The 23,608-nt window shown below is 38.5% G+C and overlaps 1 protein-coding gene across 4 annotated transcripts in view; it reads left to right on the top strand.

The window, feature by feature from the left end:
- KIF18A (kinesin family member 18A) overlaps positions 1–23,608 on the top strand; it is an 80,080-nt gene that overhangs the window by 13,832 nt on the left and 42,640 nt on the right. For all 4 annotated transcript variants that reach the window (XM_036325696.1, XM_036325693.1, XM_036325694.1 and 1 more), the window contains 8 exons: positions 759–863; positions 1,308–1,418; positions 3,722–3,919; positions 7,399–7,575; positions 9,226–9,300; positions 9,510–9,622; positions 15,257–15,419; positions 18,133–18,297. In XM_036325696.1, the coding sequence (XP_036181589.1) occupies positions 759–863; positions 1,308–1,418; positions 3,722–3,919; positions 7,399–7,575; positions 9,226–9,300; positions 9,510–9,622; positions 15,257–15,419; positions 18,133–18,297 (1,107 nt within the window). The remainder of the gene's footprint in view (positions 1–758; positions 864–1,307; positions 1,419–3,721; positions 3,920–7,398; positions 7,576–9,225; positions 9,301–9,509; positions 9,623–15,256; positions 15,420–18,132; positions 18,298–23,608) is intronic.

Here is a 23,608-nt window from a genome sequence, read left to right as displayed (position 1 = left end):
AAAAAAAAAAAAGTACCAGAGACATAAAGTACAGATGTGTATTCAATATCATGTAGTAGAGTGAGGATATTTGGCCTTCAGTCTCCTCTGCTGTTACCTTCGTGGACATGGACAAATCGCTTAACCTTTTAGGGCCTTGGTCCCTTCATTATTCAAATGGGGGCAGGGGGTTCCATATGGAATTATCATAAAAATTGCATGTTAAATTAATGTAATTGAAGGATAAATGGAATAAAACACTATCCATCCTTGAGTATGAGTTTTCTTTAACTTTTGAGCTGTAAAATTTTTAAAAGTTTGGTCTACTTGGGCATCATGAAATAATAAATGTCTTCTTCAGTGAGAACCATGCCACCTCCATATAACTTACATTTCAGATCCACTAGAATTTCCTAAGACCGTGTGTCCTGTATATTTCCAGGAAATTGGTAAAGGCAATTCCAGCTATCTTATTTATCTTTCACTGAAATCATCAAGTTAGCAATTACGGGATGAGCGTATAATGATTCCACCTTTAAATTTAAATTTCAAGCCTATGTAGTTAAACTCTATGTAGTTAAACTCTTCTGTTTCCTCAGATGGTAGAATACTAATGGCAACATGAGGTAGAAGGAATGAGATGAACTAAATGAGCTGCTATTTGTCTTTAAGATAAAATTCTAATATAAACTTAAATCAGCAATGTATGCCTGTTTGTGATGTTATCACTATTGTTTTAAGATCAGTGTTAAAGCAGTTATTTTTATTTTTATTTTAAGGTATATAATGAACAGATTCGTGACCTCTTAGTAAATTCAGGGCCACTTGCTGTCCGGGAAGATGCCCAAAAAGGGGTCGTTGTTCAGGGGTTGACTTTACATCAGGTATGTTTATAAACTTTTCCTCTGTTCAGATAACAAGTTTGCTTTTTTAGCCATTTATTTATTCTTCACTGTGCTTGAGAAAAAAGAAAAATAATGAAGTATAAACTTAAAATAAACACGGTGCATCTTCAGTTTTATTTTGTTTTCCTTGAATAATTAAAAGAGCTTTTCTTTTAAAAATATTCTTGAACATTTAATATCATGTATTACTTTCTTTAATACATTTATATTTTATCTGCTCAGAAGACGAGGCTTTATCTTTTATTCCTCATGTAACACCAATGTACAAAGCAAATGATAGACAGTCAATATTTAATAGGATTTAAATTATAGAAAGCTTTTTCTCACTTTTTTTTATCTTTAAAACTCTTCTTGCTTGTTGAACATGTATTAAAAAATTTAAACTCAGATGGCTAATTTGTATATATTTTTAAACTTCTCTAGCCCAAGTCCTCGGAAGAAATTTTACACTTGTTGGATAATGGGAACAAAAACAGGACACAACATCCTACTGATATGAATGCCACATCTTCTCGTTCTCATGCTGTTTTCCAGGTAACAAGTCACTAGACCAGTGGTCAGCATGCAGCTCTTTTGCCCCTTGAGTGTGGCTCTTCCGCAAAATACCGACTTCTGCACATGGGCCACAAAGTTTCAGTCGCACTGTACATGCGTGCCCGCACGTGGTATTTTGTGGAAGAGCCACACTCAAGGGGCCAAAGAGTCGCATGTGGCTCGCGAGCTGCAGTTTGCCGACCACCGCACTAGACTATTGCTCTTAAAGTTGAATTTAAAATAAATGAAGCCAAATTTGTGGATTGTAATTTTCACACATACAAAAAATTTTTTCATCTATGTACTTTCCTACTTCTTAGCTCTTTCTTTACTTTGCAGCTTTGAGAAGATTCTATCCAGAATATTTAGAAATGAGATGATGTAAAACAGAAATATAAATTTTACCTGGTTAAAGATATAGTGGATAAGAAGTATTGGAGTTTTTTCTTTCTTTTTTTTTTTTAAATTGGTGAAAATATTTAATATTTCCAAAGCATAAACTTATATTCAGAGCAAACTTTATAGATCTAGATTTACATAACCAAGGAATTGGGGAGATACTGATTCACTTTTTAAAAGATTTCATCATAGTGACCATATAAAGTAGTTGCATTTTTTAAGAAAGTGCAATTCAGTTGATACAGTACTTTTTAAGAATTCTAAATGCAGAGGTTAGATATTATTTCTTACAGCTTCTAGTCCTGTTAAAGCCAAATGATTATATAGTTTTATTATGGACTAGAGGCTCGGTGTGCCAAATTCGTGCACTGGGGGGCGGGTGGGGGGGGTCCCCTCAGCCTGGCCTGTGCTCTCTCGCAGTCTGGAACTCCTCGGGAGAGGCTCCTGCCACTGCAGCTGCGCTCGCCAGCCATGAGCCTGGCTTCTGGCTGAGCGGCGCTCACCCTGTGAGAGTGCACTGAGCACCAGGGGGCAGTTCTTGCGTTAAGCGTGAGTCCCCTGATGGTCAGTGTGCATCATAGCGACTGGTCATTCTAACGCAATAGTCGCTTAGGTTTTTGTTATATAGACTAGAGGCCCGGTACACAAAATTCATGCACTGGAGGGGGGGGGTGTCCCTCAGCCCAGCCTGCACCCTCTCCAATCTGGGACCCTTCAGGGAATGTCCGACTGCTGATCCCTGTGGGATCGGGCCTAACCCGGCAGCTGGACATCCCTCTAACAATCCAGGACCCTGCCTCCCAGCTGCTCGCTTACCTGCCTGCCTGATTGCCCCTAACCGCTTCTGCCTGCCAGTCTGATTGACACCTAACTGCTCCACTGCCGGCCCAACTACCCTCCCCTGCAGGCCTGGTCCCCCCAAACTGCCCACCTCTGCAGGCCCAGTTACGCCCAGCTGCCCTCCTGCTGGCCTGTTCGCCCCCACTGCCCTCCCCTGCCGGCCATCTTGTGGCAGTCATCTTGTGATGACATGGGGGCAGCCATCTTGTGCAAGGGTGTGGTAGTCAATTTGCACATTACCTTTATTATATTGGATTATGCTATGTAGAACTCATTTTATAAAAATTGTTATAGTTGAAAGAATTCATATCTGAGGCAATCAAGTCATTCAGAAAGCCTCCAATCCCACAAAATTGTATTAATCTTTTATATTCTTACCACTGACTTTATTTATCAGTAGTCTTGAGAGAAATATTTATCTGTGACATGGAGTTTTCCAAAATGTCTTAGACCCTGTTTTGTAAGAAAATTTAGCAAAGAGTTTTATAATAGAGAAATATCTTTCCCATATCTTTTAAATTTGCCACCAAATTTATATCAGTTAAATGACAAAGTAGCTTAAAATAGTTGAATAAGTTGTGCTTTACTCTAATAGACTGTTGAACATGATTAGTATTCTTCAATATACTATTTTTTATATGTTTCATTTTTTAAACTGTAATTACAACACAACAATTTGGAGAACTGGGGTAAATTTACTCTTTGAATTGGGGCAACATTCAAATTCAGCTTTCCTTTGGGAACAATCCCTGCAGACATGCAAAGCATTCTGGCCACCGCCTTTGATGTTCTCTTAGGGACATTATTTCTAAAGGACTTGTGCCCCACTGCCATCTCCAATAAGCCCATGATCTGATTCAAGGGTTACCAGATACAAATAGTGGTTGTTTTTGACCTTAGTCCAGCCAACACTTATTTGTCCTCTGGACACATTTTATTTTCCAATTTTTCTCAACTTTGGTAGTTACTTCTAGTATTCTTAAATATCAGCCAAAGTAAACTGTACATTTCCCTTTTAATTTTGTTAAATCTTCTCATATTCCCTATTCTGTAATTTCAAAAAGATTTATTTGCGACAACAAGACAAAACAGCAAGTATTGATCAAAATGTCCGAATTGCCAAGATGTCCCTCATTGACCTGGCCGGGTCTGAGAGAGCCAGTGCTACCAGTGCTAAAGGGACCCGGTTCAGAGAAGGCACAAATATTAATCGATCACTTCTAGCTCTTGGGAATGTCATCAATGCTTTAGCAGATACAAAGGTAGGTACTATATGTTTATTTGTTTAAATATTTTGAAATATTGAAGTATGTCTAATTCCTAGAGAGATAACTATTTAATATGATTTTGTTTTAAACATCTATTAATGAAATTTCAAGAGTACATCAATAACTTTTATATACAGAGCAAAGACTTCAGAAGGCCTAGTATATCAAATAAAGCTATGGTTCTGTGTTTTTTTAATTTCTAGTTTTATAACCAGAATTTGTTTAATGAAAAGTATTGACTATATGTTTGATAGTTAATATTTTATGGCACTTTCTTATTACTTATTTTGAACTTGATTTTTAAAGTCAGTATGTAATGATCCCTACACAGCAAGCATGATAATTGAATTGGCATGAAGACACAAAGCACATCTTAAAGCAGTGGTTCTCAACCTTTTGGCCCTTTAAATACAGTTCCTCATGTTGTGACCCAACCATAAAATTATTTTCATTGCTACTTCATAACTGTAATGTTGCTACTGTTATGAATCGTAATGTAAATATCTGATATGCAGGATGGTCTTAGGTGACTCCTGTGAAAGGGTCATTTGACTGTCAAAGGGGTCGCGACCCACAGGTTGAGAACCGCTGTCTTAGAGAAACTAAAACCTGTTCTGGTTAGTATTTTTATATACTGTAAAATTGGGTTAAATATTAAAGAGTTTTGATTTTTCTTAGAGAGGAAGAGGAACTTAAGCTATAAAAATGTAATTAAATTACCTAGGTTAAATAGGTTAGTGTTTATTGGATGCCTTTAGGGCATTTAAAATATTTTACATCTACTATATGCCAGAAGTGCTTACTAGAATACAGCATATTTGACAGTTTTTGTATTTGTAAAAAATGACTTTTTTAAAATTTAAAATACAATCATTTAATTTAACTTCAATCAGCCTCAAAAGCTTTAGGAAAATTATGGTGAAGTTTTTAAAATGTTGCCTTTTGATTTAGTATCAAGTATTTTAAAATGATTTGAGGACCCTTTTTAAAATATGTAGTTATTGAAATCACATGAAGATTGCAAAAACAAGGTGACTTTTATATTTTAACTTAAAACTTTAAACATGTAAGCAGAGAGCATGGTAGAGACTGATTTTCTACGTTTAAACTATGGCATTTTTTTTTTTAAACTTCCTTAATTTTTAATATTTGATTCCCATAGAGTCATTTATGAGTCAGTGTTTAATGAATGTGTTGTACATGAAAAGTCATTTCAATTACCAGCAATACACATTCTACAGTTTCAAAAACTGTAGATGGAAAGCACAGTAATACTGGGAATTGGGAGACCTAGGGCCCATTTCTAGGTCTGAATTACCAGCCATGTGAACTGAAACATGTCATTTTGCTTTTTACTTAGTTCAAATTTTCCTCTTCTGTAATATCAAAGATATCCATTGGATAACATAAGTTTGCTTTTAGCTTAACATTATAATGCTCTGTTTTTACATAGTAGTTGTACATCTTGTGAAAATTTTATGATAGAACTGTATCTTTTAAGTAAAAGAAAACTTAGAAAAACGACGTTCTTTTTTTTTATTGATTAAGGTATTACAAATGTGTCCTTAAAAATGACGTTCTTATAACTCTTATGCTTTCAGATAAAGTACCTGTAAAATAGTAATTATAATAGTAATTACCACTTTAGATGGTTAGAGAAAACAGCTCTATGCCACGCAGAATTCTTACTATTCCTCTAGGGCATATATTAATTTTATATTTTAACTAGAGGCCCGGTGCACAAAAATTTGTGCACTCGGGGGGGGGGAGAGGCCAGCCCGGCCTGTGCCCTCTCGCAGTCTGGGACCCCTTGGGAGATAGCGACCTGCTGGCTTAGGCCTGCTCCCGGGTGGCAGAGGGAAGGCCCAATCCCTAGGTGCAGCCCCTGGTCGGGCTCAGAGCAGGGCCGATTGGAGAGTTGGGGCTCCGCCCCCTGTCATGCACAGAGCAGGACGGATTAGGAGGTTTCAGTGCCACCCTCAGTCACGCTCAGGGTACGGCCCCCTGTCACACTCAAGGCAGGGTCGATAGGGAAGTTGCGGCGCCACCCCCTGTCACGCACAGAGCAGGGTGGATCAGGGGGTTGGGGCGCCGCCACTGTCACACTCAGGGCAGGGCCGATGGGGAGGTTATGGCTCTACGCCGTCACACACAGAGCAGGGCCCATGGGGGGGGGGGGGGCGCCGCCCTCTATCACCCACAGAGCAGGGCTGATCAGGGGGTTGGGGCGCTGCACCCTGTCACACACAGAGCTGCAGGGCGATCAGGGGGTTTGGGTGCTGCCCCCTGTCACACTGATCCCGGTGCCGGGAGGCATATTACCCTTTTACTATATAGAATAGAGGCCTGGTGCATGGGTGGGGGCTGGCTGGTTTGCCCTGAAGGGTGTCCTGGATCAGGGTGGGAGTCCCCACTGGGGTGCCTGGCCAGTCTGGCTGAGGGGCTGAGGGCCGTTTTCAGGCTGACGGGTAACTGAAGCTCCCAACCGCTCCTTTTTTTCTTTTTTTTCTTTTTTTATTCTGGGCCAGCTTTAGCTCTGAGGCCTCGGCTGCTGAAAACAGGTTTCTGGCCTTTGTTTAAGGTCTGTATTTGATATAATGTTGCGGTCCGGCTGGCTGAAGCCCTGCTGAGTAAAGCAGGTTTCTGGGGTTTTGTTTATCTTCTATATTTGCAACATAGTTGCTTAGAGTTGCAACTGAGAGGCCAGCAAGTCAGGCAGGGAACTTTGGAGTCCTCTGTCACTGAAGCAAGCAAGGCTCATGTTAGTTTCAAGCTGCCTGGCTGCCGGCTGCCATCTTGGCTGACAGTTAATTTGCATATCTCGCTGATTAGCCAATGGGAAGGGTAGCGGTCATATGCCAATTACCATGTTTCTCTTTTATTAGTGTAGATTTCTTTTAAAAAATGAATGGAAATTTTTTAAATAGGCATTTTATTTTTGAATAGGTTTAGATACAGAAAAGTAGCTAAGATAATACAGAAAAATTTTCTTAAATATACTCCACACTCATTTCCCCTTGTTGTTAACATCTCACATTAATAAGGTACACTTATTACAACTAATGAACCAACATTGATATTTTTATTATCTAAAGTTTATAATCAGATAGATATAAAATCTTTAAATAGGATATTTGTTTTATATATTCATCGCATCCTCCTATATAATAAAATCATAGTATGCAAAATGTCCCCTCAACCAGGAGGTCGCCCAGGAGTTCAACCAGGGGGGCAGGTCCAGCCAGGGGAAGGGAGGGAATACCCAGCAGGCAGCCGCTAGGGACCCTACCTCTACTAGTTCCATGAGATTCATTATCAACATTTAGATCCCCATTTATATCATAATTCTGGAAAGTTGGGCACTTGCTTATATTCTTAAAGTGAAGTGGTAGCAGGTTTGCATTTCAATGTGGGAAATGACATAATTCTTTTTTTGTGTTTTGTTTTGTTTTTTGGTGTGTGTGTGTTTTCAGAGAAAGAATCAGCATATTCCTTACAGAAATAGTAAGCTCACTCGCTTGTTAAAGGATTCTCTTGGAGGCAACTGTCAAACTATAATGATAGCTGCTATTAGTCCTTCCTCTATGAGCTACGATGACACATATAACACTCTTAAGTATGCTAACCGTGCAAAGGACATTAAATCTTCTGTAAGTATGTTTAGTCTGCTTTTGTCATAAGGGTATTGGGTGACATTATTTTTATAATTCTAACAAAATATTAATTTAGAGTTGCATTTTTACTAATGAGTTAGGAAATAGTGTTAGAAATATCTTTACATTTAGGATGAATTGGACGTTGAATTAAATAATTAAACCATTAAGCATCTTGATTACATGTATAATAGATAACTATTATTCAGTCTTTTGGCAGCTTAGGCGCTTTAGTGCCTTTTTCCTTTTTTTTAAATTCTCACCCAAGGATATATTTCTATTGATGATTAGAGAGAGTGGAAGGGACAGAGAGAGACACAGGGGAAAAAAAAACACACTTTGTGAGAGGGACACATGAATTGGTTGCCTTCAGCACATGCTTCTGCAAGAGCTGGGGATCGAGCCTGCAACCGAAATACCTGCCCTTGACCGGAATCAAACCCAGGACCCTTCAGTCTGAGGGCTGACACTCTATCCACTGAACCAAATCAGCTAGGGCTTTAGTACCTTTAACCTTTTCCACATCATGGCACCTGATTTTTTATGGCACCTGGGAGTAATTGGTCAATGCTTTAGCATATTGTGGCAGCTAAAGATGAACTCTTTTAGTGTAGCACCAGCACTTTCTACCTAACATCCTTGGACAAGTTAGCTCATTTCTCGAAGCCTCAGTTATTTTATCTGTAAAATAGTTATATCTGCCTCAGTTTATAAAGTAAATAGCTTTTTAAAAATCATTTATTTTTACGTTTATGATATTGACATAACCAGTTTCTAGCTCCAGCAATATAATGATTGGTTAGGTCAGTATTTTTGCAAAAAATTTGGGGTAATTAAAAAATATGTAAGTCAAACATAATATATGTTTAAAATCACAGGATCTCAGGGTTTGAAGAGACCTAGAGTTAAACTAGTGTGGTAACTTCTCTGCCTGCTTAACCTTCTGCTACTCTTATTTAATGAACATGAACATGTTATTGTCTTCCTTTGAGAAATGTTCAGATACTATTTATATAATTAGTTGCTAAAAGCTGTAGAATATGGGTATACAAAGGTTTTGTATACATTTTTCATATAATCCTTACACTAACCCATTATGGAAGGCATTTTTAGCTCTACAGTGGACGAATCCCATGCTCAGAGTTGTAAGTACTAAATTCCACATCATTTACCTGAGAGGTGAGCAGGGACTCAAAATTAAGTATTTGGACTTCTATGTTTAATGTCTCTCCACTCTTCCATAGCTGCCAAGGAGCCCATACTTTTATATAAAGGATAAAATGTAATAACTCATTACACCTAGTTGAACTTACAACTGTCTCAGTCTTAAAATTATCTCTGAATTTCTTAGAAGTCAGAGGAAAAAGAAAATGGGTAATTTTTATCATATTGAGAATGAATGCTTCATAAGTTCTTAAAAATATCTTTTTTCACATAGTAAGGCAATCTCTTTATCATTTCATTTACATTATTAATGTGGTCAGCATATCCTCTTGTCATGATTTTAAACGTGAGCATAATTAATCATGTGCTTGCCACAAATTCTGAATTCGTGGAACTGAATTAATGAGCATATAATGCCATTTTGTTTCTATATGAAGATAATGATTACCTTTATATTTACTCATAATTTCTATGTTTTAACAGTTGAAGAGCAATGTTCTACACCTTGACAATCATATAACTCAGTATGTGAAGATCTGTAATGAGCAGAAGAAAGAGGTATGTCTACTTTTTACATATACTAATCTTCCTCACTTCCTCACTCATGGTATTTTACAATCTTAATTGTATAAAAATTTGAGATGTTTTCTATTACATATGAAATCTGGCTTTTTCACTTATTTTTCATGGCTAAAATTTTTCTGTGGCCATGTATAGTAGAAACAGATAATTTATTTTGTATTTTAACTAGTGTTTCTCTCTACTAGATTTTAATGTTAAAAGAAAAACTAAAAGCCTATGAAGAACAGAAGGCCATGACTGAGGAAAATAAACAAGCACAGTTAATGATTTCAAACCCTCAAAAAAAAGAAATTGAAAGGTAAAATTGATAATCAAGATTTCATTTTGATGTTTTTATTATTTTGAAATTTTGTCAAATATGTTGTTATTGTTTGTTGTATAAGTATGTTTATATACTCAACTGAATTCAGATTGGTGTTTATATTTTACACTTTGGAGATCCATTATTTTAGTTGTGATTATATAGATCAGCGGTTCTCAACCTGTGTGGGTCGCGACCCCATTGGTGGTTGAATAACCCTTTCACAGAGGTCACCTAAGACCATCCTGCATATCAGATATTTACATTACAATTCATAACAGTAGCAACATTACAGTTATGGAGTAGCAACGAAAATAATTTTATGGTTGGGTCACAACTTGAGGAACTGTATTTAAAGGGCCAGAAGGTTGAGAACTACTGATATAGATAGTAAGGAGAACCAGGACTTAGGTATAATATCTTCAGAGAAGGTAAAGCCAATGATATCACTTATGAAATTAGTTTTTAGTACATTTCTTATTTTTCTTCTCAGTTGTTTTAGTCTATTCAAGCTGCTGTAACAAAATACCACAGACTGGGTGGCTTATAACAACTACTATATATATACTAGAGGCCCGGTGCACAAAAATTTGTGCACTCGGTGGTGGGGGGGTCCCTCAGCCCAGCCTGTGCCCTCTCGCAGTCTGGGACCCCTCGGGGGATAACCACCTGCTGGCTTAGGCCCGCCCCCCGGGGGGATTGGGCCTAAGCTGGCAATCAGATATCCCTCTGGCAGCCCGGGAGCCCTCGGGGGATGTCCACTTGCCAGCGGGGAGCAGGCCTAAGCTGCAGTCTGACATCCTTAGCGCTGCTGAGGAGGAGGGAGAGGCTCCCACCACCACCGCTGTACTGGCAACCGTCAGCCTGGCTTGTGGCTGAGCAGAGCTCCCCCTGTGGGAGCACACTGACCACCAGGGGGCAGCTCCTGCATTGAGCGTCTGCCCCCTGGTGGTCAGTGTGTCTCATAGTGACCAGTCATTCCCAGTCGTTCTGCTGTTAGGGTTAATTTGCATATTACCCTTTTATTACATAGGATAGAGGCCTGGTGCACAGGTGGGGGCCGGCTGGTTTGCCCTGAAGGGTGTCCTGGATCAGGGTGGGGGTCCCGCTGGGGTGCCTGGCCAGCCTGAGTGAGGGGCTAATGGCTGTTTGCAGGCTGGCCACAGCCCCTTCAGGGTGGGGGTCCCCACTGGGGTCCCTGGCCAGCCTGGTGAGGGCCTGTTGGCTGTTTGCAGCCGGTCACATCCCCTTCAGGGTGGGGGTCCCTACTGGGGTGCCTAGCCAGGCTGGGTGAGGGGCTGATGGCTGTTCGCAGGCTGGTCACACCCCCTTCAGGGTGGAGGTCCCCACTGGGTTGCCTGGCCAGCCTGGGTAAGGGGCTGATGACTGTTTGCAGGCTGGTCAAGCCCCCCGCAGTAGGGACCCTCACCCCATGGAGGTTTAGCCAGCCTGGGTGAGGGGCTAATGGCTGTTTTCAGGCTGGCCACACCCCCTTTAGGGTAGAGGGTCCTCACTGGGGTGCCTGGCCGATCTGGGTGAGGGGCTGAGGGCTGTTTTCAGGCTGGCTAAGCCCCCTGGCGACGGAAGCTCCCAGCCTCTCCTTTTTTTCTGTTTTTGTTTTCTGGGATTTATTTACCTTCACAGAGGTCACCTAAGACCATCCTGCATATCAGATATTTACATTATAATTCATTGCCTTCAGTGGATTTATTTACCTTCTGGGATTTATTTACCTTCACTTCGTTGCCTTCAGTGGAGCTCAGAGCCCCAAGGCAGGCAGGATTCTTGGCTTCCTGCTCGCTCCAGCTCCGTGGCTGCCGGCCGCCATCTTGGTTGGGTTAATTTGCATATAGTCGCTCTGATTGGCTGGTGGGCATGGCTTAAGGCGTAGTGAAGGTATGGTCAATTTGCATGTTTGTCTTTTATTAGATTAGATATTTAAGACTGGAAGTCCAAGATCAGGGTACCAGCGTAGTTGGGTGCTGGCCTTGTTACAGGTTGTAGACTTCTTGAGTCCTCATATGGCCAAAGGAGAGAGAGCCCTCTCTGCAGTCTCTTTTATAAGGTCACTAATCCCATCTGTAGGCTCTCAGTCCTCATGACCTAATCACATCCCAAGGACCCCCACCTCCTTGAGTGCTGGATTTCAACATGAATTTCAGGGAACACATTCAGGTGATCGCATCTGGCATTATCATTATTTGTATAGCTTCTGTAAATTATATCTACCTTTTCTTGGCTATATAGAACTCATAATCACTTAATGAGTTTACATTGCTAATTATTTGAAAGAACTTCTTTCAATGATATAAGTCAATAGAGAATTTTGATAGGTTCACACTATGCTTCCTAGCAGGTATATTTAAAAGAAATGAGAGCTGTTAATAATGCAGTGCTCAAAAGTACTTTCCTCTAAGCAATCAACACAAATTGTCTAGATGGTTCAAAGGCTATGCATCTTGAATAACTCTAAGACGATTAAACAAGTTTGGAAATTAGTACTTAAGGAATCTAGAAGATTTTCAAAGTATATCAGCATATTGAAGGCTCTGAGAGGCCCTGTAGTAAGAGAATCTGTTAACTTTGGTTAAAGTTCAGTAAAGCTAAACTTATTTGACATTGCCCCGAACCAATTTTACCTTATCATTAGTATGAGAAACCAATCACAACTTAAACAATTGGTTATTCACACTATTTTGGAACACTAGAGTATATAGAAGGTGTCTTGATGTACATAAGAAAAACCAGTCAACAATGACCTCAACTTAATTTCAGTTACAACACCTTTTTAAAATTGATTTGCATGTTAATTTACATAAAATATCCTTGATTTGAAAAAAATGTATATTATATTCTGCCTCAATTAACCCCAGATGTTAAGATAACTACTTCTAATAATAATAAATTACACTATTTTTATAGATGGCTATAATTTTGAATGAATTTTAGGGCTCTATTAATTTCAGCTGATCATTACAACAACCCTTTCAAATTTGAAGTGGCATATTGTCTCATTGATAGATAAGAGTAAGAACTATAAAAAATCATCTCTTTCAGATCTTTAATTTTTTTGCTCCCACACGGTGCTGTTTCACAAATATAAGCATTAAAGTTACTTCTATCAATGAAATGAATCAGTTTTTCATATAGCAGAAAGTTAGCCTATATATTATTATAGTATCAGAACTCTGTTTATACAAGATATTTTCTAAAGTGTTTAAATTATGTTCTGTTAATGCAGATAACCCATTGTAAAAGTAATTGTTATATTTTATTAGTCTTATGATACTTTTGTTATATCACATCAATTTTATAATATCTTTTAAAAAATAACAAGTAAAAGTGATTTCTCATTTATTCATTCTTATCAAAAAAAGCTTTTAACTGATTAGTAGTTTCCTTATTATTTTATTTGTGAAATGTATGATTGGTCCTCATGCAACTAGTTATCTCTTTATTGATGTCTTGAAAATTAAGTCACCAACTGCTCAGATTTGTAGTCATTGCTTGCGTGTAATTGCTCAACCCTACTTAACCGTATCTGGTTATCAATTAACACCTTACAAATAGTAGACTTCTAGAGCTGATGGCTTTCAATTGTCGAACCTCTCCTTCTGATAAAATGATTCGGGAGGGAGATGGTCTGAACTATGAAATAAGCAATTATTTGGATATTTTTCACATTTCAACTTACTTTACCAACAATAAAAACTTAGGGTTTTAAGTCATGCAACATGTTAAATAATTTACTTATTTTATAAGGATGGTAATCATAGAATGGTATATCTCATAGCCTTTGTCATTTTCCCTTAAAAGTAACTATCTCCTGAAAGAAATGTGTGAGATAACTTTCATCATATCAATCACACTGTTACATACAACTTTTTTAATGTCGTGAATTTGCAAAGTGTCTGTTTAAAAAAAGTTAACGTGTTTATGAAGTTTAAATAGATAAAGGGAAGAATATGCAGTATTTGATATCTGTCAAAGCTATTTGAAAGATAATATTCAAGAAGGAAATGCAGTTGTTCTTTGTACAGAATAATTATAAAACTTGTGACTATATCAAGAAAATTGTGTAAGAATTTAATATTCCTCATATATCATGCAACTAGTTATCTCTTTATTGATGTCTTGAAAATTAAGTTATTAACAAAGTTAATTAAGTTAAAGTTATTAACAAAGATTTTTGTTTCCTAGTTACTTGAATGTATTAAATGACTACAAAATAGATATTTGTCAATCCTTTAATACTCTTTCTGTTTTAAAATGATAGTTGTGTTGTTGGGTTTTTTTTTTAAGGAGCTCTCTAGCGACCTTTGATTCTAATTACCTTCCTCTCCTAATCACTAAACACCACAAATTGAAATAAGTCTGCACCACAAAATTGAGAAATATTTAACTCTGTCCTTGAGTAAAATGTTAAAGAAAAACTAAAAAAATTATCTTTGGCTTTAACCTAAAGATAACATCAATTCATTTACTGGCATTAGTGTTGTTGCAATATAATACAGTGAAATTGCAATGTCCGTATATACTTTCTATGAAATATTTATCAGTTGGACAAAACTACAGTAAAGTCGATATATTGTGTTTTATATTCATTCCCAATAGAGTTTCATTAGGAACTACTGACGTAAATTGGCAGTGTTTTTACCACAGATCTTTACAAATATATCTAAAATTTGGTCAAAGAACATTTATTTTTAAGTGCATATATTTTGTTACAGTTTTAAAGGCTTCACAGTTAATTTTTCTTTGAGAGCTTTGCCTATATGTGAATATTTATACTGCTTATACTGCTGCTATAGCTAAGAACTGATCTATGACTTAAAAGTGGGAATATGTTTTTATAAAATTACGATATTGCTGTTACACATGTCTGTTGACCCAGAGGACACTGGATTGCAGGGTCATAGTTGGACTTCAAGAGGAGTGTTTCAGCTTGAGGTCTTTATGCATTTGGTGGAGATATAAGTCAAATTTCCCAGCTTTGATTCTCTAAATCTATATTTCCCTTTTGAGGAAACACACTACAGTGGCTTTTCTGGTTTACCACATTATAAACTTGTATGTTTTGGGTCATGGCCAGTATCACTGACTCATAGCCAGGCTGTAGGGGGTCCCTGACCTTATGGTGTGTTTTCACTCTAACAAGTTCTGAAGCAAAAAACTGGCCATCTCACTTTCCCTAGGAGGCAGTGGAGGCACCATACGATTACACCACCCACTGCTTATTTCTACACAGTGAGCCAAAACCACAACAACACACTAACTACTGTGTTGCTTTGAGGGCCTTGTGAATTGGGATAGAACAGGTCCAGATTATCACCTATTTTCTATAAATAAATATTTTATTTTTGCTAAGCAAAAGGCAGTGGCATTATAATACTTATATCTTTAATAACATGATTTTTCTTGAAGGAGAGAAGACCAGTATAATAAAAATAGTTAATAACCTTTTCCAAATATTTTTGTAACTTAAGAAACAATCACTTGAACCAATTTGCTGTTTACCATAGAGTCTTATTCTGAGTGATAAGGAAAAACAAATCATTAAGTATATTCTATCATAAATCACAAAATTAGTGATCTTTTCATGTGTTTTTTTTTTTTTTTTTTTTTTTGTAGATATCAAGAAATACTGAAATGCTTGTTCCAGAATCGAGAAGAAATTAGGAAAGAATATCTGAAGTTAGAAATGTTACTTAAAGAAAATGAACTTAAGTCTTTCTATCAACAACAGTGCCATAAACAGATAGAAATGATGTGTTCTGAAGACAAAGTAGAAAAGGTATTTAACAACTTTTAAATTAAATATTAGAAAATGTAAACCATGGGAACTTGCAGTTCTAGAAATTTGAAAGTCAGTGTTACGTAATCACCCATTCTTGACAGCCACCTGGCAGTTCTGGAGGAAATGTAGTAAGCATTGTTATAAAGGCATAGTTTATTGTACAAGAAAGAAAATCAGTGGCAGCTTACTTCTGTGAGGGTTGTTGAAATGCCTAAGATGAATGAAGTTAACACACTCAAGGAGAGTTGAGTACTAAAGGTGGGGCAGGGGGAATAGCCTACGCCAGATGCGGGCAACTTAGACCAATGGCAATTTTTTCCCCAGGGAAGAATATTTTATCACTGACATTATTAGAATTTCCATAGCATGGTATTATGAAAAGCAGACCAACTTTGAGTTGGTTTCATTTAGTGGAGTAGTACACTGCCCTCCCTTTCAAAGCACACAAAACACTCTTATTTCCTTGCCTTAGCTGTACACCACTGTTTAGGTAACGGACCCAAGAGAGGCAGGGGGTTATAAAGCTGGGAACCTCGGAGGCCTGCATCCTTCATACTGGGAGTGCACCAGGAAAAAAATCTTACCAACTAGCACGGGAAGACAAGGCAACAAGCCCAAGTGATAAGGAAAAACAAATCATTGGAAGACTTTTGTTATAGACATACTTTTCACAGGATTTGAGATTTGAATTCTTATAATATTGTGTTTTATTTAGCAAATTTCTAAGATGAGAAGTTAACATAGAAAATGGTATCAGACCAGTGATAATCTATGGGCACCTGGGCAGAAGTAATGCAAAATGAACCTAGTAAAACACCTTCAGCTTAAATCACCAATGAGAATTTACTATCCAAAATTCAAAAAATGTGGTGGAACAGTTCATCATAAACAGTTCAACAGCTTACAAATATGATATAATACTCAAAACTTTAGCTAATAGAACAATCTAATAAAAAGTATAAAAATGAATAAAGTCATCAAAATGAATGAATAAATGAATCAAAGATAAAAGAATATCTATATCTGAGAAGAAAACAAATGAAGTATCCAGAAATTAAAGTTTAGTTAATAAATTTAAAATTTCGCTTTATAGATACAATAGTAGGCAATGTTTTAAGTACTTTCTGTATATTAAATCATTCGGTTCTATGAAGTATATACTGTTATTATCCTCATAATTAAGGTGAGGAAACGAGGCACATATAATTCATTTTGCCCAAGGTCACGGAGCTCATAGGTGTCAAAGCTGTGATCTGAACTCAAGAAAGCTGATTCCGGAGCCTATGCTCTTATCTCTATGCTTTTTGCATCTTAGATATAGCTGAAGAGAGAATTAAGGAACTGGGAAGTCTGAGGAAGTCAGAGGATAAAAAGATGGGAAATGTGAATAAATGGATAGATTCAAAATTCATGCATTTATCTAACAGGAGATGTATTAGTACAAAAGGTGAAACTATAATATGCACAGTTTAAGGCTCAGCATGTTTTAGGACTAGTAAGATGTAAACTCAAGCATGAATTCTAAGCATCCTATATAATAAAAGGCTAATATACAAATTATCCCCTTGACCAGGAGTTCAACCAGAATTTCGACCAGAGGGTGGGGGAGCAGGCCGGCCAGACCCCGCCTTGCATGAATTCGTGCACCCGGCCTCTAGTGATAAAAATAAAATGGTATACATGGACATGTGCAGAGCCAGGTCACCAAAGAGTGGAAAAATAAACATTTTGAAAATACTGGATAACTTTTTTTGCCTCAGTTTTGGTATTCATTGAGGATCAGGTTAATTTTATTTTTTATGTATTTATGTAATTTAATTACATGGGTATTGCACAAGATACATTCATATATTATTTATTAAAAAGCTTTCTCTTATTACTTCCAAGTTCTCTTAGACCACCACCTCAGATGTGTTTTCATGTAGTTTTCTACTTCCAAAATCAGCTGCAGGAGCATATTTTAATTCATGGGGATCTGTTTTCTTGGGTCCAGCCATCATAATCAATGATTATCAAGTTCAGTGTCTTTTTGGCAAATAGCCCAGACAGGTCAAGCTGCTCTAGCCCACAGTTTCTATGAAAGTGTGCAAGACCCTTGGGGTAAGAAACCAAAAGGCCAGTTTTGATCTCAGTTCAGGCCTAGGTTAAAACACAGAAAATATTTGGAATATCCATTATGCATCAAGCAAGATCAGATATTTATGACCATTCTGATATAAGCTCTATTTTCAATTATTTGCACCAGCCAACCTAAAGGCCTTATAGGTAAAATCAGAGCAGTAAAACTCTATCTCTTCACATCTTTCAAATTGGAGTAAGGACAAGAATAGGACATGTATCTATTTTAATTTTTAGTAAGAAAATCATGGGACTTATCAGTGTATGGAATTTTCAAATGAAACATTTAAAGAAATGTATTTTAACACACTCATACACGAAAGTTATTTATAGTCTTCAATTTGGCCATTCTGTTTCTGAAAGCCATAAACTCTCAACATGTAATTTTATAAAATGACTCACAACTCAGTTTTTATTTTCCTGCAAGCAGTAGTATTGTGAGATTTCAGAGAAGAAATAGCTTTAAGTATGAAAGTATAGCCTTACTTAATAGACTGCAGTAGCACACTTATGAGAAAATATACTCTTTTACTAATATCACATGCATCAGTTATCCTAAGAATTAAATTGACTTAAATGCATTGTTTTTCAGGCCACTTGCAAACGAGATCATAGACTTGCAATGTTAAAAACTCGTCGCTGCTACTTACAGAAGAAAAGGGAAGAAGAATTGAAGCAATTTGATGAGAATACTAATTGGCTCCATCGTGTCGAAACCGAAATGAGACTCTTAGGTCAAAATGGTGATATTCCAAAGGTACAGACGTGTATACAGGCATACCTCATTTTGTGAGTTCATTTTCAAACCACTGCAATTAAGCAAATATCACAATAAAGCAAGTAACAAATTTTTCCCAGTGCATATAAATATTATGTTGATACTATATTGTAGTCCTTGTATGCAATAGCATAATATGTAATAAAATGTTTATGCCTTAATTTAAAGGTATTACTAAAAAAATGCTAACCCTCATCTGAGCCCTCATTGAGCCAAAATTTTTTTGCTGGTGGAGAGCATTGCCTCAATGTTGATGAAAGCACAGTATCTCCAGAGCACAATAAAACAAAGTGTGCCTGTATATTCAGATTCATTTTGTAAGAACTGAGCTCTTTGACTCATTGTCTTTGTTCTTGAGTGGATATTTTTTGTAAGAAAACTATTGCTCCATTTCTCTGAGATTTAATTGACTAATTTTACGTTTTTAACTGAGCATATCAACTGCATCACTAATTGCCTACTAGATTCACCTTTACTTTCAGAACAGTAAAGTTACTTTTAAATGTTATTCTGTTTTGTTGTTAATCCTCACCTGGGGATATTTTTCCATTGATTTTTAGAGAGAGTAGATGGGAGAGAGGGAGCAAGGGAGAGAGAGAGAGAGAGAGAGAGAGAGAGAGAGAGAGAGAGAGAGAGAGAGAGAGAGAGAAAGAAACATCGATGTGAGAGACATATCAACTCTTGCCTCCCTCACGTGCCTTAACCAGAACCCAGGATTGAACCTGCAACCAAAGTATGTGCCCTTGACTAGGGATTGAACCCGTGATCCTTTGGTCAGTGGGCCAGTGCTCTAACCACTGAACAACTGGCCAGGGCCAATGGAACTGATTTTGATTCAAATAACTAATACTTTAAAAGAACTTCTTTACACAGTTTTTTTTTTTTTCTTTATCCTCACCTGAGGATATGTTTATTGATTTTAGAGAGAGGGAGAATGGGGTTGGGATGGGGAGAAAGAGAGAGAGAAACATTGATTGGTTGCCTCACATACATGCCCCGACCAGGATCAAACCTGCAACCTTTTGGTGTATGGGTCAACTCTCCAGCTGAGTCACTTGGCCAGGACCTTTACACTTTTTTTTAAAGGAGTAGCAACTTTACTTTGATGTTGCTCTTCTGAAATTTTGTACTATGTATCAGCTAATTTTGGTATTTAATTCTAGAATCTTTTAATTTCAAGAAAAGCAGTAGACTGAAAATGTAACTTTTGAAATTCCAAGTTAGTCTTGAGGCATCTAAAACTGTAGAGGCTCATCATAAAATGCAACAGTCTTCATCAGCTACCCAAGCCATGTTCTGGATAAAAAGTTTCAGAGAAAACAGCTGATATATCTAGCCAAAGGAGTGTTTCTCATTCAGTGTACAAGCACTGATTCTCTGGGAAAGTTAACAGATGTTGAATGTTTATCATAGCTTTTGGTTTGTTTTACTTATTTATAATGAGTTTCATTTATTTGCTAAAGACCATGTGTATCTAAAGCAGTCTTAATCTCAAGACAATCATTGTCTAAATGACATGAAATTATCAGTATTTTTGTTAGAATTAAAATTTTTTTACCTTATTTTACAATAACTACTAGATTCTGAGTTTTCTTTATTACTATTACTTATGATCATGATGTTCTAATAGAATATTTAGCTCTTCGAGTGAGCAAAAGCTTTTTCATGAAGAGCTAAAAAATTTTGTGCATATAGTAAAATGTAACATAAAATTTATCATTTTAATCGTTTTTAGGTGTATGGTTCAAGTAGCATTAGTACACTCATTAAAACATTAATATATATAGTTTTTAAGTGTTATTACTAGAGTATTTTCATCACAATAGCCTTACCTAATTTATATTATACTCCTAACTAAAGGCCGGGTGTGTGAAATTTGTGCATGGGTGTGTGTGCCTGTGTGTGTGTGTGTGTCTCAACCAAGCTTGCACCCTCTCCAATCTGAGACCCCTCAGGGGATGTCTGACTGCCCGTTTAGGCCCGATCCCGGACAGTTGGACATACCTCTCATAATCCAAGACTGCTGGCTCCCAACACTCGCCTGCCTGCCTGCCTGCCTGCCTGCCTGATTGCACCTAACCACTTCTGCCTGCCAGCCTGATCACCCCCTAACCACTCCCCTGCGAGCCTGATCGATGCCTAACTGCTCCCCTGCCAGCCCAGTTGCCCCTAACTGCCCTCCCCTGCTGGCCTGGTCACCCCTAACTGCTCTCCCCTGCAGGTCTGGTCCCCCCTACCTGCCCTCCCCTGCAGGCCTGGTACCCCCCCCCAACTGCCCTCCCCTGCTGGCCTGGTCCACCTCAACTGCCCTCTCCTGCAGGCCATCTTGTGGCCACATGGGGACAGCCATGTTGTGTGTTGGAATGATGGTCAATTTGCATACTGGCTGTCACTAATTAGCATATTAGGGCTAATTACCATATCCCTCTCTTATTTGTTGTAATGATGGTCAATTTGCATACTGGTTGTGGCTAATTAGCATATCTGTTCATGACTGATTAGCATATCTGGGCTAATTAGCATATCCCTCTCTTATTATATAGGATATGTTTGCCTATATAATCAAAATTGTGATTTATGACTCAGGAAATTACTTAAGAACTTATTTAATATTTAAAAAGGGAAAATATTGTAGAAATTACCTAGTTTGCCTTTGCTTTCCCATATTTACTCGTATCATAAACTCCCAATTTAAAAAATGGTAGGGTAGTCTTTCTGGCATTATTACTACTAATTTGTTTTTGCCTTTTGTTCTACTTAGTAGCACTTTTAAAGTTAAAATTATTTAGATTTATTTTCAGTAAATTTAAATTTTTAATATAGTCGAATAGAATTTTATAGCAATCTGTCTTTTATACTCTCTTAAGCAGAACTTTTGCCCACCTGAATATGAACCTGGATCTGATTTTTTTTTAGTACTTGTGTTTTGATGCCTGATTATAATTTGGAAAAATTAAACTGTTTTGATTCTTGCCACCCTAATTCCACTCTCAGTTCTTTATCCTATGGCTATTTTCACAGCTAAAGTATCTATTGATAAGCTATTATTTCCTACTAGAGGCCCAGTGCACAAAAATTTGTTCCCTCAAGAGGTCCCTCAGCCTGGCCTGTGCCCTCTCGTAGTCTGGGACCCCTCAGGGGATGACCACCTGCTGGCTTAGGCCTGCTCCCTAGGGGGGGATTGGGTCTAAGCTGGCAATCAGATATCCCTCTGGCAGCCCGGGAGCCCTCGGGGGATGTCCACTTGCCAGCGGGGAGCAGGCTTAAGCTGCAGTCTGACATCCTTAGCACTGCTGAGGAGGAGGGAGAGGCTCCCACCACCACCGCTGTCCTGGCAGCCGTCAGCCTGGCTTGTGGCTGAGCACAGCTCCCCCTGTGGGAGTGCACTGACCACCAGGGGGCAGCTCCTACATTGTGTGTCTGCCCCCTGTTGGTCAGTGTGTGTCATAGTGACCAGTCATTCCCAGTCGTTCTGCTGTTAGGGTCAATTTGCATATTACCCTTTTATTATATAGGAGTGCCTGGCCAGGCTGGGTGAGGGGCTAATGGCTGTTTGCAGGCTGGCCACAGCCCCTTCAGGGTGGGGGTCTTCCCTGGGGTGCTTGGCCAGCCTGGGTGAGGGCCTGATGGCTGTTTGCAGCTGGTCATACCCCCTTCAGGGTGAGGGTCCCCCCTGGGGTGCCTGGCCAGCCTGGGTGAGGGGCTAATGGCTCTTTGCAGGCTGGCCACAGCCCTTTCAGGGTAAGAGTCCCCCCCCCCGCAGGGTGCCTGGCCAGCCTGGGTGAGGGGCTGATGGCTCTTTGTAGGCTGGCCACAGCCCCTTCAGTGTGGGAGTCCCGCTGGGGTGCCTGGCCATCCTGGGTGAGGGGCTGAGGGCCATTTGCAGGCTGGTCACAGCCCCTTCAGGGTGGTCGTCCTGCTGGGGTGCCTGGCCAGTCTGGGTGAGGGGCTGAGGGCCGTTTTCAGGCTGGCTAAGCCCCCCAGCAGGGACCCTTACCCCATGAGGGTGTGGCCAGCCTTGGGTGAGGGGCTGATGGCTCTTTGCAGGCTGGCCACAGCCCCCAGCCAACCCAGCTCCCAGTGGAGGCTGGCTGGAAGCAGGTATATGGGATTTATTTATCTTCTATAATTGAAACTTTGTTGCCATGAGCGGAGGCCACAGCCAGCTCAGGGCATGTGGGAAGCTTGGCTTCCTCCATCGCCCAGGCAACCAAGCCTCCTGCTTGCTCCAGCTCCTTGGCTGCCGGCCGCCATCTTGGTTGGGTTAATTTGCATATAGTCGCTCTGATTGGCTGGTGGGTGTGGCTTAGGGAGTAGCAAAGGTATGGTTAATTAGCATCTTTGTCTTTTATTAGTGTAGATGTAAGAAAACTGAGATATAACTTTGTAAAAGGACTTATCTATAGTCATATAACTCTGGACACAGACCTATTACTATGACTTTCAAATTGGTACTCTCTTTTCTGTACCCTCTTGCATTATTTACCTCTTCACTTCTCAAACCTATTCACTTCTCTCTGTCTCCCACTGCTTCTACCCTAAATCAGACTCCTGCTTCCACATTTGGTCTTTCTGCCTTCATTCATATTGCACTGCAATTCATTCTCTCTACTGCAACTGAAATGAGCTTTGTAAAATGTAACTCTGATCATATCACACTGTTCAGTGCTTTTCTCTCTAATATAATCTCTCTATTATGATTTCCTAGGCCTAGCATGACACCTGAATACCTCAACTTTTATACATCACCTCTCATTATATTTTTCACTTCAGCCATTACTAACCTACTTGTAGTTCCTCGAATAGGCAATGCTCTTTTAATCATTAGTGTATATGAAGACAAAAAATGATTCAAGTTGTAAACTTGGTTTTTCAAAGATGACAGGCTAGCCAAGGCCCATTATTGACTAATATAATTATATAATCAAGGCTTGCCTTTTTAAAAGAAGAGTATTTAAAACAATAAAGGATTAAGATTAACAGGGGAAGTATTTAAGAAGGGATTTTTTTTGTTGTTAACAAGAAAAAATGGAGTATTTAGCAAATATGTTTGCACTGTCAGGATCATTGAGTTTTCTAACTGGAAAACACTAAAAATATCATGTAGTCAAGCTCTTAATCTTAGTAAAATAGATTCATCCCCATAAAGACCTTAATTTTAGCTTAAGGTTGCATTTGTGCTATGGCTGAGCCCATTTCTAAAATCACCAGTACTCTAACCATATCATAACTGACTCCTAAAGAGAGTTTTCTCTAAAATATCCATTGTCTTTCTTCAAATATAATTATG

This window comes from Myotis myotis, unplaced genomic scaffold, assembly GCF_014108235.1.
Source record: "Myotis myotis isolate mMyoMyo1 unplaced genomic scaffold, mMyoMyo1.p scaffold_m19_p_10, whole genome shotgun sequence".
Classification (NCBI taxonomy): domain Eukaryota; kingdom Metazoa; phylum Chordata; class Mammalia; order Chiroptera; family Vespertilionidae; genus Myotis; species Myotis myotis.
This window is presented reverse-complemented; position numbering and strand designations above follow the sequence as displayed.